The sequence below is a fragment of the Salvelinus fontinalis genome, chromosome 35, assembly GCF_029448725.1.
Source record: "Salvelinus fontinalis isolate EN_2023a chromosome 35, ASM2944872v1, whole genome shotgun sequence".
NCBI classification, from domain to species: Eukaryota; Metazoa; Chordata; class Actinopteri; order Salmoniformes; family Salmonidae; genus Salvelinus; species Salvelinus fontinalis.
Genome location: NC_074699.1, coordinates 4,476,313 through 4,491,843, shown reverse-complemented (window position 1 = coordinate 4,491,843; position 15,531 = coordinate 4,476,313). Strand labels below are relative to the sequence as shown.

Below are 15,531 nucleotides of genomic sequence, written 5' to 3'. Positions count from 1 at the left end.
GTGCCTGCTCGTGTGTGCGCTGTGTGTGCACCTGACCTGTTTTGAGCGTTTGTGTGTGTGTGCACGCGCGCTTCGTCTCACCAGTGGGTCTGCGTCACTGTCACTCTGCGACGGCTCCTTCCTGATGCCCTCCCTGGGGGCGGAGTGACCGTCGAAGCCCACGTCTTCTGGGCGGAGCTGCAGCAGCGGGGGCCAATCAGCAGGTGTGGGCGTGGCTGACCAGGGGTAGCTGTCAATCACCCAGCGAGCTGGGTCCTCCCACGCTGACCTACGGCCGTACAGCTACAGAGACGGAGACAGATGGAGGGGAGAGAGCATTGTAAGTATCAATGTAGATGTATGATAATAATATGTTAACACACTGAGTGTGTGTGTGCGTATTATTTTTTGTTGTTTTTGTGACCGATATGTTTTTGTGTGCCTGTGTGAATGCATATGCATGTGTTTCACATCTGTTGCATGGCTTTATGTACTTATAGCCTACCTGCAGTCCCTCTCTGATTGCCTCCAGCATGTAGGGGATGATGGAGTAGTTCCAGAGGTCCGTGAACCACACCCTGGAGCCAGCCACGTCCATGGGACACGACAGGAAGAGGCGTGGCCCTGGGGAGGCAAAGGTCAAAGGTCAGATGGATGTGAAATAGTGCCACTGTGCCTTTCCTTCCAATCCTCATTTGGAAAATGAGCTGAAGGCCAGATGAGGTCATGAATATTGAGAATACTGTGACCAAAGCACAATAACATGCATACAGATGTTTTCAGACCACACAATTTGCCTAAAGTCAAGATTAGTCCACATCCCACCCCATCGGTTTGGTAAATCCAGCTATATGCCTTAAACCCCAAATTAATGGAAAATATAAGCGCCACAAATATCAAAATGACTGTGATTATCTTTTCCATTTCTTTTGGATTGGGGCATTTATGACGTCGTTGTGCTTTCTACCTACCGATGGTAACGTCAGAGGAGCTGTGTGCCTCTAGGAAGCGGTTGAGGTGGTGCCAGACGCGAGGGATCCAGTCGATGACCTTGACCAGCTCCAGGACGCGCTTGCGGCTGCCGATCTCCGTCTCGATCAGCTTCCTCCTCAGGTAGCGACCCAGGAAGCCTTTCACCGGCTCCAAGTGATTGGCACACAGCACCCATCTGATCCCATACGCAAACGAGAGAGAGGAGGAGTTCATTGTTAGTTACTCATTCGTGAGTACAGCCAATGAAGACACTCCATCTTTCCATTCTGAAGGAATGGAGAGGGCAATGGATCGCTGCCCAGTCTGTTGCTGCCACCTAGTGATGAATCATGCAAAGTGCATTTCAAATTCAAACATTTTACTGGGTTTCCTTTCAGTTACTATTGATCTTCAACTGGTATACCTAGTGTTATTACGGCTGTTGAGTTAGCCCACCTGAAGTTGTGGTGGAGTTGTAGGTTGGGTGCTGAGGATGTGGCCTGGCTCATAGTACCGATGATATAGGGACTGGGGACACACACACACACAGAAAATCAACACATTTACAATAAACACAATTGTGTGTGTGTATGTATGTGCGCATGTGTGTGTACTCACCAACATTGGTATTTGCAGTTGAACACCCCGTTGAAGATCTCTCCCAGAGAGGAGACGTGGTGCAGGTTATCCAGTATGACCACTAGAGGGCTCTCTGCCTCTAGTCTGTCACCGCTGCACTGCTCAGCCAGGCCTGACAGGTACTGACGTAATTCCTAGAAAGAAAGAGAGAGAGAAAGAGAGAGAAAGAAAGAGAACGATTAAGAAAGAGAACGAGAAAGACCAAGAGAGAGAGAGAGAGAGAGGTTTACACATCAAGTCTTTTTTCAATGCACAAAAACCCTACCGAGTTGCTTTAACATAGACCCATTGTTGAGTTCTGCCTCAAAAGACACATGTCTAATATAACAGAAAAAAAAGGCAAATTAATCGTCACACCACACAATGTATCATCTCGCCAGTCGGTGCCCCTTGCTGCGGCGAAGGTGCTTTGGGGGCATAGCTACGTACCTTGCTAGACTTGTGGTCCACGTTGAAGGTGACGACGGAGTGAGGGGTCAGGGGTCGGCCCTCCTGCAGGAGCAGGTGTCTTGCCAGATGGTTAGCCAGGTGTGTTTTACCGGTGCCGCTGGGTCCAGAGAGAATGACACGGCGGTGCTCCCTCAGCAGAGACACGTAGCGCTGCAGCATGGGCTTGGGGATCAGCGTGTCAAACGCCAGGCAGTCCACGCTCTCACTGCTCACACCTAGAGAGGGAGAGAGAGGGAGACACTTACACAGAGAACACAATGCACACCAGACTGTAAGGAGAGACACAGACATTTAGAGAAACACACACGCTCATACCTTTGAGCCTGATGTTGATGGTGTCGCTGTCTCCAACCAGGTAGCCGCAGGGCAGCAGCTCGGGGGTGTGAGCGACGCCGGTGTTGCTATGGCGATGCACATCCCCAATGTAGTATCCCTCCACACTGTCACAGGTCAGCCCCAGCTGGCTGACTGGGTCCACATGGGTGATGTACTCCTAAAGAAGCAGGAGGGCAAAGGTCAAGGGTTAGGTGATATGTAACTCTACTATGAATTTCTTGTGCCACTTATTTTGATATTGGAAAGATAAATAAAACGAATGAAACCTTTATGCGCGAATTAAGTCATTCAGTCAAAGTGTTTACCTTGAAGAGGCGGCGGACCACCCCATCCAAGACATCCCACTTGGTTTTACCACTCACACCGATACAGCCAATCAGGAAGTGGCGAGCCCTGGCCTTCTGGGAGAGGTCCTCGTCCAGACTGACCACTATCTTCACGTGTCGTCCCTCTTTCCTCATCACTCCATCTCCCACTGTATCATCTAACAACATGTCTGAGAGGAGAGAGGGAGAGGAGAGTGAGACTCACACGTACACCCATTCACAAATTTTTTTTTAACTATCAGGCAAACACACTCTCTAAAGGCAATCATACCCAAACAAACACAGACGTACACACACTTAAAAAAACGCATGCTCACACATTTACCCAACTGTACAGACACCCACATCAAAACATGCTGTTCTCACCCAGGCTGGTGGACTCGGTGAGGTTGATGCTGTGCTGGGACAGGCCAGACCCTGGCGCAAGGATGTGCGTATGGTGAGGGGGCGAAGAGGAGATGGAGGCCTGGGAGGGGGCTCTGCTGCTCCCCGTACTCTCCAGCTTCAGACGGTCATTCTCTGCCTTCAGTTTCTCTATCTCCCCCTGAGAGAAAACACAGGAAGCAATAGCAACAGCAGGTCAACAAAACAGTGTGTGAGCGTGTGTGTGTGTGTGTGCATGCACGTACGATTCAGCGTGTGTGTGAGTGTTACCTGCATGTGGTTCATGGCCTCTCTGAGCTGGTCCAGTTGATGGGCCGAGCTGAGAGCCTCAAGGCGGATGTCCGTCAGCTTCATCTCCTTCTCCCTGAGCTCGCTGCGGAGCTGCATCACGGTCTCTGCCTCACCGTCCAGACAGTCCGACAGCCTACACACAGATGCTCAATTGATACAACTTCTCTCACACACACACACACACACACGCGCGCGCGCACAAACACAAACACCACACCGTATACGTACAGCGAGTTGGAGTGCGAGTTCCTGAGCACGTGGCTGGAGGTTGTGGATCCGTTGTGGGGGAGTTTAGGGGAGGAGGGTAGGGAGGAGTCCGTCATCTCCTCTATGTCAGAGTGGGACGAGGCGGACTTGGGGGACTTCTTCTTGCTGAACGCCTGCTTGAAGGAGCTCCGCAACTGCAGGCGGGAGAGAGACAGAGAGGAGTGGAGGGTGAGTGTACGCGTGTGTGTGTGAGAGAGAGAGAGAAGTGTGAGGACACACTCCCAAAACAGGCGGGGAGCAAGGGAAATCAGAGGAAGGCAGCTGCGAGGGGAGTGCCTGAGTAAGTGAGAAACAGATGAAGGAAAGAGAGAAGAAGGGAAGGAGGAGCAATGGGAGCGGACTAGGGCTATAGGGAGGCCGTGACTTGAGCTTATGCTCCAAACACAAACACTAAGAGGTGTCCGTGTGACTGAGTGTCAGGTGGTTATTGTGAATGTGTGTGTGTGTGTGTGTATGTGTGTGGTCACATACATCCAGTCCACTAACCTGACCTACTGTGTGTGTATAAATATACAACCCACTGTAGAGCGAAATAACCACACTGCGGTGAATAGGACTAGAAAAGAGCACCCAAGGCTGTCGTGGAGACTATTAGTTTCATTTACAGCTAGAAGGGTAACGTATGTTCGCTACACGATTACCAAGGAAACGACTGCATTGTAAATGGAGCCTTATGTTACGTTTTTGTTTCAGAGCAGACTCAAAGTCACACCGGGAAAGGAAGCAGGATAAAGAACACGACCGGAGGAGAAAGCAGAGGGATGATTGAGGACAGGAGAGGAAGGAGAGGGATTGCGTTAGTAACCTACAGAGTGCTGGGGGTTAGGTTAAGGTTAGCTCAATGTTAAGCTGCCTTTCTTTTTTTATCCACTCTTACCTCATAGACCTGCCACATGAAGCGATAGCACAGAGGAAGACAGAGAGAGAGAGAGAGACAAAACAGCACAGGTTCAGTGGGGAGTGTGTGAGCGTGTTAGTGGTAGGGACATAGCCAGCGTACAGTGGAGGCTACAGAAAGTGCACTGTGGGAAAAGTGGAAAATGCTCGAAGGAATGTCAAAAGTCAAATCTTAGGAACCGGAGAGCGCAAATCTACACGTCTCGAACTTGTATCATTAGAATCTCTGAACAGGGTATGGAGCGGAAGGCGATTCAAATAGAACGTGTCCACTCGAATAGGAACACGGCTGTTCTGCCACGTAAGCTACTAAGGCCATTTGCTTCAACCCACACGGGTGCAGACTGATGTCCCTCGAACAGGGGGCTCATTTACGGTCCACTACCCTGCTCACCACGATACCTCACAGACAGACCGCATACACCCTACATACTACACTCTTCCACCTACGGCTTATCCAATCGGCATATTATCAAAGGACCACCTGTTGTCTGTGCGAAAAAAAAGCACATTCGAAATTCACGGGCTATCTGAAGATAGCTTATTAAATCGCCAGATCCTAAAACGTGTCACGTGACTTTCGCTCGAAGGAAATGCATCTAGACAGCACGCCAGTCTACTCCTTCTCACAAAGTCCTTGGATTGGGACAGGAGTAGTGTACGATACACCTACGCAGCTACACGCGTTCAAAGCTACAGCCGACGTACACAGGGTCACTTCAATGTCATTACCTCGGTGGGACAGAGGACAGGGACACAAATCACTGGGGTCTAGACGGGTTCAACAGCAGCCAACACCATAAAGCAAATAGAGCGGGGCTCAATTCAAATCCTGTCGGGAAACCACACTCCTCTATTGGAATGCAATACAACTCCCGAAATGTTATTGGAATTGAGCCCACGTCTGGAGGATGACTAACAGATAGATTTGCCACAACCGCCACAGCAGTGACACACTGGGTATGCAAAGCGGCTCTGACAGCGACAATCAGCTCGTCACGATACTGTAGATGCAGGCAACAAAAAACAGAGTTTACTAGTATCTTCCGAGAGTCTCAAGCCGGAGCCGTTTCCGTGGAGCAGCTCTGAAAGCGGTACACGTGCAATTAGCTGAACGCAAAAGCTTTCAGGTTGATCGCTATTTTGTCGCCTGCACACACCGACGGAAATGGCGCTCAGCCTAAAAGCATCTACAGTAACCAGAGCACAAGTAGGAAGCACGGAATGCATACATCATCGTCTTCAACCTGTCCTCCTGTGCAAGACACGATCTGTCGGCAACAAGGAGCAAGAGGGAACACAACAAGAAACGGAGAAACATTAACTCCCTGTATCAACGGGGAATTGAACATTGTTCGAACGTGTTCTACGGTTTCTCTATTTCACAGAACCTCTACAACTTGTAGATCTAGGTAACACACCAAATTACACACTATTCCCTATACAGTACACTAGTTTTGAACAGGAACTTGAGTCTACAAGGAAAGCTAATTGCATTGCATTCACCTTGGCCCCTGTGCAAGACGCCTGAGAAAGAGACCCCAGAGTGTGAATTACAAACACACAAACACACAAATACACAAATACATATATATAGAGAGAGAGATGACACAAGTGGGACAGAGACAAACCTACATACCAGTTGTTAGATTTCATTTGGAATAAGATATGTTTGTGTGTGTTAGTGAGCGATCACGACCGTACTCAGTTCCTGTGCGAGTGTGCGCTTGAATGCGACTGTACATACCCAGTTCTTCTTGTTCTTCTTTTTGTTCTTAGCGTCGGCGTCCATGTTGGATCCCACACTGGAGTGGCTGGTTGCACTGGCAATGCTGCTGACGCTGTCTGACGAGTGCTGTCTCCTCATCCGTAAGTCTGGCTGCTGCTGCAGGGGGCTGCCATTACTACCACCACCTGAGAAAGAGGGGGGGGGACAGACAAAGAGAGAGAATTTTTTTAAGACACAGAAATAATACAGTATCACAGCATTGTGGGAAGTTTTTTAACGTCACATTTTCCCTCGCCAGGTGTAAGCTTCAAGGTAGACTCAGCGAGTCTGGTGAGGCGCGGGTGATTTTATTTGGCCCCCCCCCAAGTTTTCTGAGCCAGTTTGAGACATAACAGGTCACTGCACCTGTACATAGCCCATCTGTAAACAGCCCATCTATCTACCTACCTCATCCCCATACTGTATATATTTATCTTGCTCCTTTGCACCCCAGTATCTCTACTTGCACATTCATCTTCTGCACATCTACCATTCCAGTGTTTAATTGCTTAATTGTAATTACTTCGCCACCATGGCCTATTTATTGCCTTACCTCCCTTATCCTACCTTATTTGCACACACTGTATATAGACTTTTTGTTTTCTTTTGTTCTACTGTATTATTGACTATGTTTTGTTTATTCCATGTGTAACTCTGTGTTGTTGTATGTGTCGAATTGCTTTGCTTTATCTTGGCCAGGTCGCAGTTGCAAATGAGAACTTGTTCTCAACTAGCCTACCTGGTTAAATAAAGGTGAAATAAATCAAAAATAATAACAGACTGTACAAATACAGTACCAGCAAATCGTCTGCAAGGGATTTTCATTTTGGAAATCTTTTCCAAACTATTCCCACATATAATAGAGAGATATGTGGTCGTATTCAAATGTAGGCTAGGTTTGAAAAGTCAAATGTGATATGTTTGTGCTTCTTGCGGTCAATTTACAGTCTACAAATGATTTGTAATTATATTCCAGCCCCCTGACCATCCCCCTCAAGAACAAAAATAGGCCAAGGCTGAATGTAGTTGATTTCCGCAACAACTAAGAGCGTTGAAGTGCGAGGCTAAACTTATCAGCTGTTTTGGTCCCGTAGAAGTCTTGCATCTCGCTCATCGTAATACACAAAAGTGGACACCTGCTCGTCGAACATCTCATTCCAAAATCATGGGCATTAATATGAAGTTGGTCCCCCCTTTGCTGCTATAACAGCCTCCACTCTTCTGGCAAGGCTTTCCACTAGATGTTGGAACATTGCTGCGGGGACTTGCTTCCATTCGACCACAAGAGCATTCGTGAGGTTGGACACTGATGTTGGGCGATTAGGCCTGGCTCGCAGTCGGCGTTCCAATTCATCCCAAAGGTGTTCGATGAGGTTGAGGTCAGGGCTCTGTGCAGGCCAGTTAAACTCTTCCACACCGATCTCGACAAACCATTTCTGTATGGACCTCGCTTTGTGCACGGGGGTATGGTCATCCTGAAATAGGAAAGGGCCTTCCCAAAACTGTTGCCACAAAGTTGGAGGCACAGAATCGTCTAGAATGTCATTGTATGCTGTAGTGTTAAGATTTCCCTTCACTGGAACTAAGGGAACTAGCCCGAACCATGAAAAACAGCCCCAAACCATTATTCCTCTTCCACCAAACTTTACAGTTGGCACTATGCATTCAGGCAGGTAGTGTTCTCCTGGCATCCGCCAAACCCAGATTCATCCGTCGGACTGACAGATGACGAAGCGTGACTCATCACTCCAGAAAACACGTTTCTCTGCTCCAGAGTCCAATGGCAGTGCACTTTACACCACTCCAGCCGACGCTTGGCACTGAGCATGGTGAGCTTAGGCTTGTGTGGCTGCTCGGCCACGGAAACCCAAAACATCCCGATGGTGCCGACAGAGATGGTCGCCTCGCTTCGAGCTCTTAGGAAACTATGCAGTATTTAGTTTTTTTATGTGACAAATAAATGGGATTTGATTTCATGATCTCCCGACGAACAGTTCTTGTGCTGATGAGTTGGGGAACTCGGTAGTGAGGACGAACGGCAGTGAGGACGGATGATTTTTACAGCTTGTGTGGCATACCACTTCTCTGTTGAGCCGTTGTTGCTCCTAAACGTTTCCACTTCACAATAACAGCACGTACAGTTGATCGTGGAAGCTTTAATAGGGAAGCAAGTTTACGAACTGACTTGTTGGAAAGGTGGCATTTTATGTTACCTTTATTTAACTAGGCAAGCCAGTTAAGAACAAATTCTTATTTTCATCCTATGACGGTGCCATGTTGAAAGTCACTGAGCTCTTCAGTACAGACCATTCTACTGCCAATGTTTGTCTATGGAGATTGCATGGCGGTGTGCTCAATTTTATACACCGGTCAGCAGCGGGTGTGGCTGAAATAGCCAAATCCACTCATTTGAAGGGGTGTCCACATACCTTTGTATATATAGTGCATCTGCGGTGCTGCTCGTGGAAACTTCTCGGAGTCTACTGTACCTCTAAGGGACTGTTTGAGGTTGTTGGAGATATTGCTATGGTTTTGGTTCGGTTCCGCTTACCTGTCCTGTTCTGTTTCCAGGTGAGTTCAGGTGTGTTGATGACTCCGTTGATGGCGGCCTGGGCCACGTTGTTCTGCTTCTTCAGCAGCTCGATGTTCTTCCTCAGCTCGTTCAGCTCACAGTCCTTCAAGGAAAACACATATACGTTCACCCATCTAAAAATCCATATACATGATCGTATTTTCATATTCTGGTTACCCTTGGGCCGAGATGAACATAACTCAACTGTGCCTTAAAATGATGCAACGTTGTGCTTTTAAAATGCCTCACCTTGTGCTCAGCGGTCATACTGAGGCTCTTCAGTCTGATGGTCATGTTACCCAGGCTCTGTTCAAACGCTGCCACCAGGTGAGCCTGCACAGGGAAGTAACACAGGTTAGAATAACGTCAAAGAGGTTATATTAGAGTTCAACGTAGCTTGAACGGCCAAAGATCCTTATTGTCAAAGCATGAGAGTGAGGAGAGCAACAGTAGCTGTTCTCCAAGATGACCTGCTCCAAGGACAGAACTAGCAGCAGATGAGACAAGAGCAACTGGCGGGAATCCAAGACGAGTTACCGAATCACAACAGTTCTCTCATCTCAAAGCCAACAGCTAATTTAGCGCATCGATTAGCCTACATTCCAATTAAAAACTAGAAGGCAAAGCAAAAAGCGAAAAACAGCAAACGCTACCTATCACGATAACCAACCCTGTTCGATTCACACCTTCTAAAAAGTTTCAAAAAGGCGGCACCAGATATCTTCTAAATCTGGCTTAAATCCTCTCACGCCTCTGCGATGGATGTGTCCACACTACAGCTTTGGCCGACGGGGTACCCAGTCCCCCATCGGAGGGGCTGAGCCGGATGGCTACTCCTGCTGAAAGGGTAGCGGTTCAGGGGGTGCCAGATGCCCTCTGTGCCCGCGCTCTGGGGTAGGCTCTGCTTGACGTCATGGCTAGCGAGGCTGGATGCTAACGATGCTAAAGCTACAGTATTGACTGTGTGGCTGTTAGAGTACCTCTTTTCCCCTACACACACACACACACACACACACACACACACACACACACACACACACACACACACACACACACACACACACACACACACACACACACACACACACACACACACACACACACACACACACACACACACACACACACACACACACACTAACCGTGTCTATTCTCTCCAGTGTCTCAGAGCTAAAACAGAGTGTCTGGGAGTGTGGAGTGTTGAAGGGGAATGCGAGGGACGGAGAGACAGTGAGGAGACAGAGAGAGGCGGTATCTGGTTGACTCCTCCTAATTGTGATAAAAAGAGAGGCAGAGGCAGAGACCTTGAGCAACTATGAGTTGAGATACTGCACCCGAACATAGAATACAAGACTGGCTTTGAGCTGTGTGAGAAAAGCTCTCATCGAACGTATATTGACAGTTAACACAGCCACAATGGCTTCCCCTTGAAACCCAATCACACTGGTCCATTTTATACCACAACCCACACACAGTACCAAACCAATATAATCATCATCTACTACAAATAGTCAGCTAGCTTGGGGTTTCTTAAACAATGGGTTGGGATCTAAACTGGGCCCTGGGCATGTTAGAGGCCAGTAATGAGAATACATCTAATTATATTGGTGATTTGGGAAAAAGTCAGTAAAACAGCTTGCGCTCTTTTCCTTGCCTCACGCTCTTCTCTTATCAAGTGATAATGCTCTCATTATTCTCAATTTAATCTTGTCTTTACTACGATTTCGAATAAGCTATTATCAAATGGGCAGGGGGGAAAAAATACATTTCCTCCTTATGTACTCGAATGGTGGCTGCGCTTTCCCACAGTGTCAATCATGCTGGGTAGACTACTCAGGTTTTACATCAGAGAAAGGTGCGTAATATTAGCAGCGGAAAAATAAACATAGCAGCAGTAGAAAGCCGTAATCCTCCTCTTTTTAGTGGTAACCATCATATTCTGTAGCTTAAAAGGTAATGTGGCAGCCTATTAACTATGAAAATCAAACAAAATGCCTTATTACTAGGCTATGCAAAATCAAATACAAATACACCATAATTGTAGGCTAACTCTACTCTATAAGCAACCCTGCACGATCAGTCAATGAACCAACAGCATCGCCTAGGCCTACACGTTCTCTCCCAGACTCATGGATAGAAAGTTTGGAGCGTAGTATGAGGTAACCAGTCCATCCAGTATGCATAATAATACAGTCCACACTCAAAGTAGACTACTAGAATTTGTTTAATTTTGGAGTAGACCAATTATGTACCAAAGACATCTAAAATATGTTTAAACATTTTATAATTTACTAGAATTTTCCGGCCGTGCGTAATATGTGGTGGGCTATTAGGCTATGTGTTGTACATGCGACATCTTAAATGCATTGAAATAAATCATCACCTTAGAAAGCGCTGTCGATTTCCTTGTGTTAACCCTCGCAAGGCTGCCGGACCAGACGGCATCGCTAGCCACGTCCTCAGAGCACGCGCAGACCAGCTGGCTGGTGTGTTTACGGACATATTTAATCGCTCCCTATCCCAGTCTGCTGTCCCCACATGCTTCAAGACGGCCACCATTGTTCCTGTACCCAAGAAGGCAAAGGTAACTGAACTAAATGACTATCGCCTCATTGCACTCACTTCTGTCATCATGAAGTGCTTTGAGAGATTAGTCAAGGATCATATCACCTCCACCTTACCTGCCACCCTAGACCCAATTCAGTTTGCATACCGCCCCAACAGGTCGACAGACGATGCAATCGCCATCACACTGCACACTGCCCTATCCCATCTGGACAATAGGAATAAATATGTATGAAGAATGCTGTTCATTGACTACAGCTCAGCATTCAACACCATAGTACACTCCAAACTCATCATTAAGCTGGAGGCCCTGGGTCTCAACCCCGCCCTGTGCAATTAGGTCTTGGACTTTCTGACGGCCGCCCCCAGGTGGTGAAAGTAGAAAACAACATCTCCACTTTGCTGATCCTCAACACTGGGGCCCCACAAAGGTGCGTGCTCAGCCCATTCCTCTACTCCCTGTTCACCCGTGACTGCGTGGCCATGCACGCCTCCAACTCAATCATCAAGTTTGCAGACGACACAACAGTAGTGGGCTTGATTACCAACAACGACGAGACAGCCTACAGGGAGGGGGTGAGGGCAAACAATCTCTCACTCAACTTCAACGTAACAAAGGAGATGACCGTGGACTTCAGGAAACAGAAGAGGGAGCACCCCCCTATCCACATCGATGGGACAGTAGTGGAGAAGGTGGAAAGTTTTAAGTTCCTCGGCGTCCACATCATAGACAAATGGTCCACCCACACAGATAGTGTGGTGAAGAAGGCGCGACAGCGCCTCTTCAACTTCAGGAGGCTGAAGAAATGTGGCTTGTCACCTAAAACCCTTACAAACTTTTACAGATGCACAATTGAGAGCATCCCGTCGGGCCGTATCACCGCCTGGTATAGCAACTGCACCGCCCTCAACCGCAAGGCTCTCCAGAGGGTGGTGCGGTCTGCACAACGCATCACCGGGGGCAAACTACCTGCCCTCCAGGACACCTACAGCACCCGATGTCACAGGAAGGCCAAATAGATCATCAAGGACAACAAACACCCGAGTCACTGCCTGTTCACCCCGCTACCATCCATGCACCTGTACTGACGAGGTCAGTACAGGTGCATCAAAGCTGGGACCGAGAGACTGAAAAACAGCTTCTATCTCAAGGCCATCAGACTGTCAAACAGCCATCACTAACACAGAAAGGCTGCTGCCTACACACAGACTCAAATCATTAGCCACTTAATAAACGGATAACTAGTGACTTAAAAATGCCACTAATAATGTTTACATATCTTACATTACTCATCTCATATGTATATACTGTATTTTATACCATCTATTGCATCTTAACTATGCCGCTCGGCCATTGCTCATCCATATATTTATATGTACATATTCTTATTCCATCCCTTTGAATGTGTGTGTATTAGGTAGTTGTTGTGAAGTTGTTAGATATTACTGCACTGTCGGGAACTAGAAGCACAAGCATTTCGCTACACTCGCATTAACACCTGCTAACCAATCAAATTTGATTTGGCTTTGAAACAAGATCCACAACTATGCTTTCCACTCAGTTCCAACCTGTTGTTGAACTTCTGTCCTAAAATTGATCGACCACAGTGAGGTCAAACAATGTAGCCTAACAGTGCGTTTAAAAAGCACAACACCGTTTTGAAGAGGAGTGATTTTAGATTGCATTTGCATTGATATCAGAGTGGTTAGAGGGACAATATAGAGCCCCGAGTACCAGGCCATTAGCGACCTGACGGTCATTAGCGAATTGGGTACTACCAACACATCAGTGCCATTGTTGTACAAAGAGCATAGGAGGAGATTACCGGGACTCAGCGGTCACGTGAGATTTGACTGCGGTCATGACTCATGACTGCCGGTGTGGCGGAATGCACCGCGACAGCCCTAGTGTTTACACATTCGTCTCTGTATGTTTGTGTCGGGCGTATGTTCCCACATCTGTGTGTGTGTGTGTGTGTGTGTGTGTATCTAGGTTTCCCCTCCTGTTGTACTTACATTAGCGCTCAGCTGTGTTGTCAGGGCCGAGACTTTTTCCTGGGAGGCATCCAGTTCTCTACGCAGCTTACGGATCTAAAAATAAAACACGCATCAAAACACACAACGGGCTGAGAAGGTTTGACAGGCTGAGAAGGTTGTGTAGGTGTGACCATACAAGGGAAAAACTCCCTGATCTACTCTCTGATAGAAAGGGGTTAGGGAAAGGAAGCATGGTGTCATGGCTTCATAAAGGTGTACACAGGTGTACACAGGTGTCTGGGACAAGGGCTTATTGTCACATGGTCACCCACAACACAGACATGTGTAACCAGACACAATACTGAATACGCCCCCGTGTTCCAACATGTCATATGAATACAGAGACAAGAATAAGAGAGAGAGAGAGAGAGAGAGAGAGAGAGAGAGAGAGAGAGAGAGAGAGAGAGAGAACGAGAGCGAGAGACCAAGAGAGAGAGAGAGAGAGAGAGAGAGAGAGAGAGAGAGACCAAGAGAGAGAGAGAGGGAGATAAAGCAACAAGAAAGAGAGAGCGAAGAAAGGGGGAAAGAGTGCATTTCTTTACAAAGAAGGTGAACGGGAGTTCAAGTCTTACCTCTGACTGGGATTTCTCTTCAGTCTGTGAAAACAAAATGAGAGAATGATTAGATGATCTATGGATTGAAAGAAAGAAAGCAGTATTATTCAAGCCAGGCCTGAAAGGGAGGAGGGAGGGTTGATAGTGGATACACTTCTACAGCACCTGGGGCTTACAGACTACACCAGACTACACCAGCCCAGCATGGCTCCAGAAACACTGTCTTCAGGCTCTGTATATTTTCTCTAGTTCAAACTCCCGGATGATTTATAAGTTACAGAAACATGGTGATTATAGATGTCTGGTGTAATGGGTCTGGAAAGCAGAGACCTATTGCTCCTGGAGGCGTTTGGGGAGCTGGGAGGAGGCCGAGTGTGTCTTTCTGCTGAGAGGTATTGTCTCCCTACACGCCACTCCGAACAATGGTAACACAGGAGAAACCACATACACACAAGCAGACATATATGGCCTCATGCCCACACACTTGCACGCATACAGTATATAGTGTGTACATACACAAAGGCATACATGCATGTAAACCCCATACACACAGACCAAGCCATCACAAACGGTGTAACACACCCCCCTTTGAGGTAGGGAGAGACAGTGTGTGGGCGGTTGCTAGGTAGGCCCTGATGTCAACCCAAATAAAGGAACTAGTAGTGGCCGTGTTATTGTGACATAACAAACTTCAATCTATAATGGTTTTCCCCCTGGTCCTGTCTGTCTGTCTGGCGCTGTAATGAGTTAAGAGCTGCTCTGACTGGTTTGCTTGTAAGAGCTAATAATGGTGTGTGTGTGTACATGTCTTCCTACTTTATCAGGACCAGAATGTCCTGACAAGTCACCCGAATGTCCTGACAAGACACCCGAATGTCCTGACAAGACACCCGAATGTCCTGACAAGTCACCCGAATGTCCTGACAAGTCACCCGAATGTCCTGACAAGTCACCCGAATGTCCTGACAAGTCACCAGAATGTCCTGACAAGTCACCAGAATGTCCTGACAAGGTAGGAAAACGAGAACACACATTTTTCATGCCCTGAATTTGTTAAAACGCTATTTTAGGCTTTAAGGGTTAGGTTTAGTGTTAAGGTTAGGGGTTTGGGGTTAAGGTTAGATTAAGGGTTAGTGAAAATACGATTTTTTATTTATTTTGAAAACAAAATCCAGAAAATTCACAAAAACCAAAGCTGTGTGTTGTGTGTATGCGCTCTGTTCCACTCTCGCGCAAGTGTGAGGGGGCGGTGACAAAGTACAGCCTGTCAACACAGCGTCTACACACACAAACAGAGCTGTCGTTCACAGTTGCCTCCTAGACACCGATCCAAGTTCAGTTCAGCATTTCCATCCTAATGGTTAAGGTTAGGGGTTGAAGCCATAAATCGGAAGCATAGCCAAACAATCTAAGACACACAGCCAGACCTCTCGCTCATATTCATCCCAGACAAAACAAAACTGACAGGAAAACATTTTCTTTTTTCTCGCTGTG

At 47.4% G+C, this 15,531-nt stretch overlaps 1 protein-coding gene across 6 annotated transcripts in view; it reads right to left on the bottom strand.

Annotated features, from left to right (window-relative positions):
- The window catches only part of nav2a (neuron navigator 2a), a 131,982-nt gene that overhangs the window by 2,274 nt on the left and 114,177 nt on the right, over window positions 1-15,531 (bottom strand). For all 6 annotated transcript variants that reach the window (XM_055899114.1, XM_055899109.1, XM_055899111.1 and 3 more), the window contains 16 exons: window positions 14,056-14,079; window positions 13,463-13,537; window positions 9,131-9,214; window positions 8,861-8,984; window positions 6,289-6,455; window positions 3,606-3,778; window positions 3,357-3,510; window positions 3,069-3,246; window positions 2,682-2,872; window positions 2,356-2,533; window positions 2,020-2,255; window positions 1,570-1,724; window positions 1,408-1,479; window positions 951-1,147; window positions 485-603; window positions 82-282 (listed from right to left, as the gene is read on the bottom strand). In XM_055899114.1, coding sequence (XP_055755089.1) covers window positions 82-282; window positions 485-603; window positions 951-1,147; window positions 1,408-1,479; window positions 1,570-1,724; window positions 2,020-2,255; window positions 2,356-2,533; window positions 2,682-2,872; window positions 3,069-3,246; window positions 3,357-3,510; window positions 3,606-3,778; window positions 6,289-6,455; window positions 8,861-8,984; window positions 9,131-9,214; window positions 13,463-13,537; window positions 14,056-14,079 — 2,328 coding nt within the window. The remainder of the gene's footprint in view (window positions 1-81; window positions 283-484; window positions 604-950; window positions 1,148-1,407; window positions 1,480-1,569; window positions 1,725-2,019; window positions 2,256-2,355; window positions 2,534-2,681; window positions 2,873-3,068; window positions 3,247-3,356; window positions 3,511-3,605; window positions 3,779-6,288; window positions 6,456-8,860; window positions 8,985-9,130; window positions 9,215-13,462; window positions 13,538-14,055; window positions 14,080-15,531) is intronic.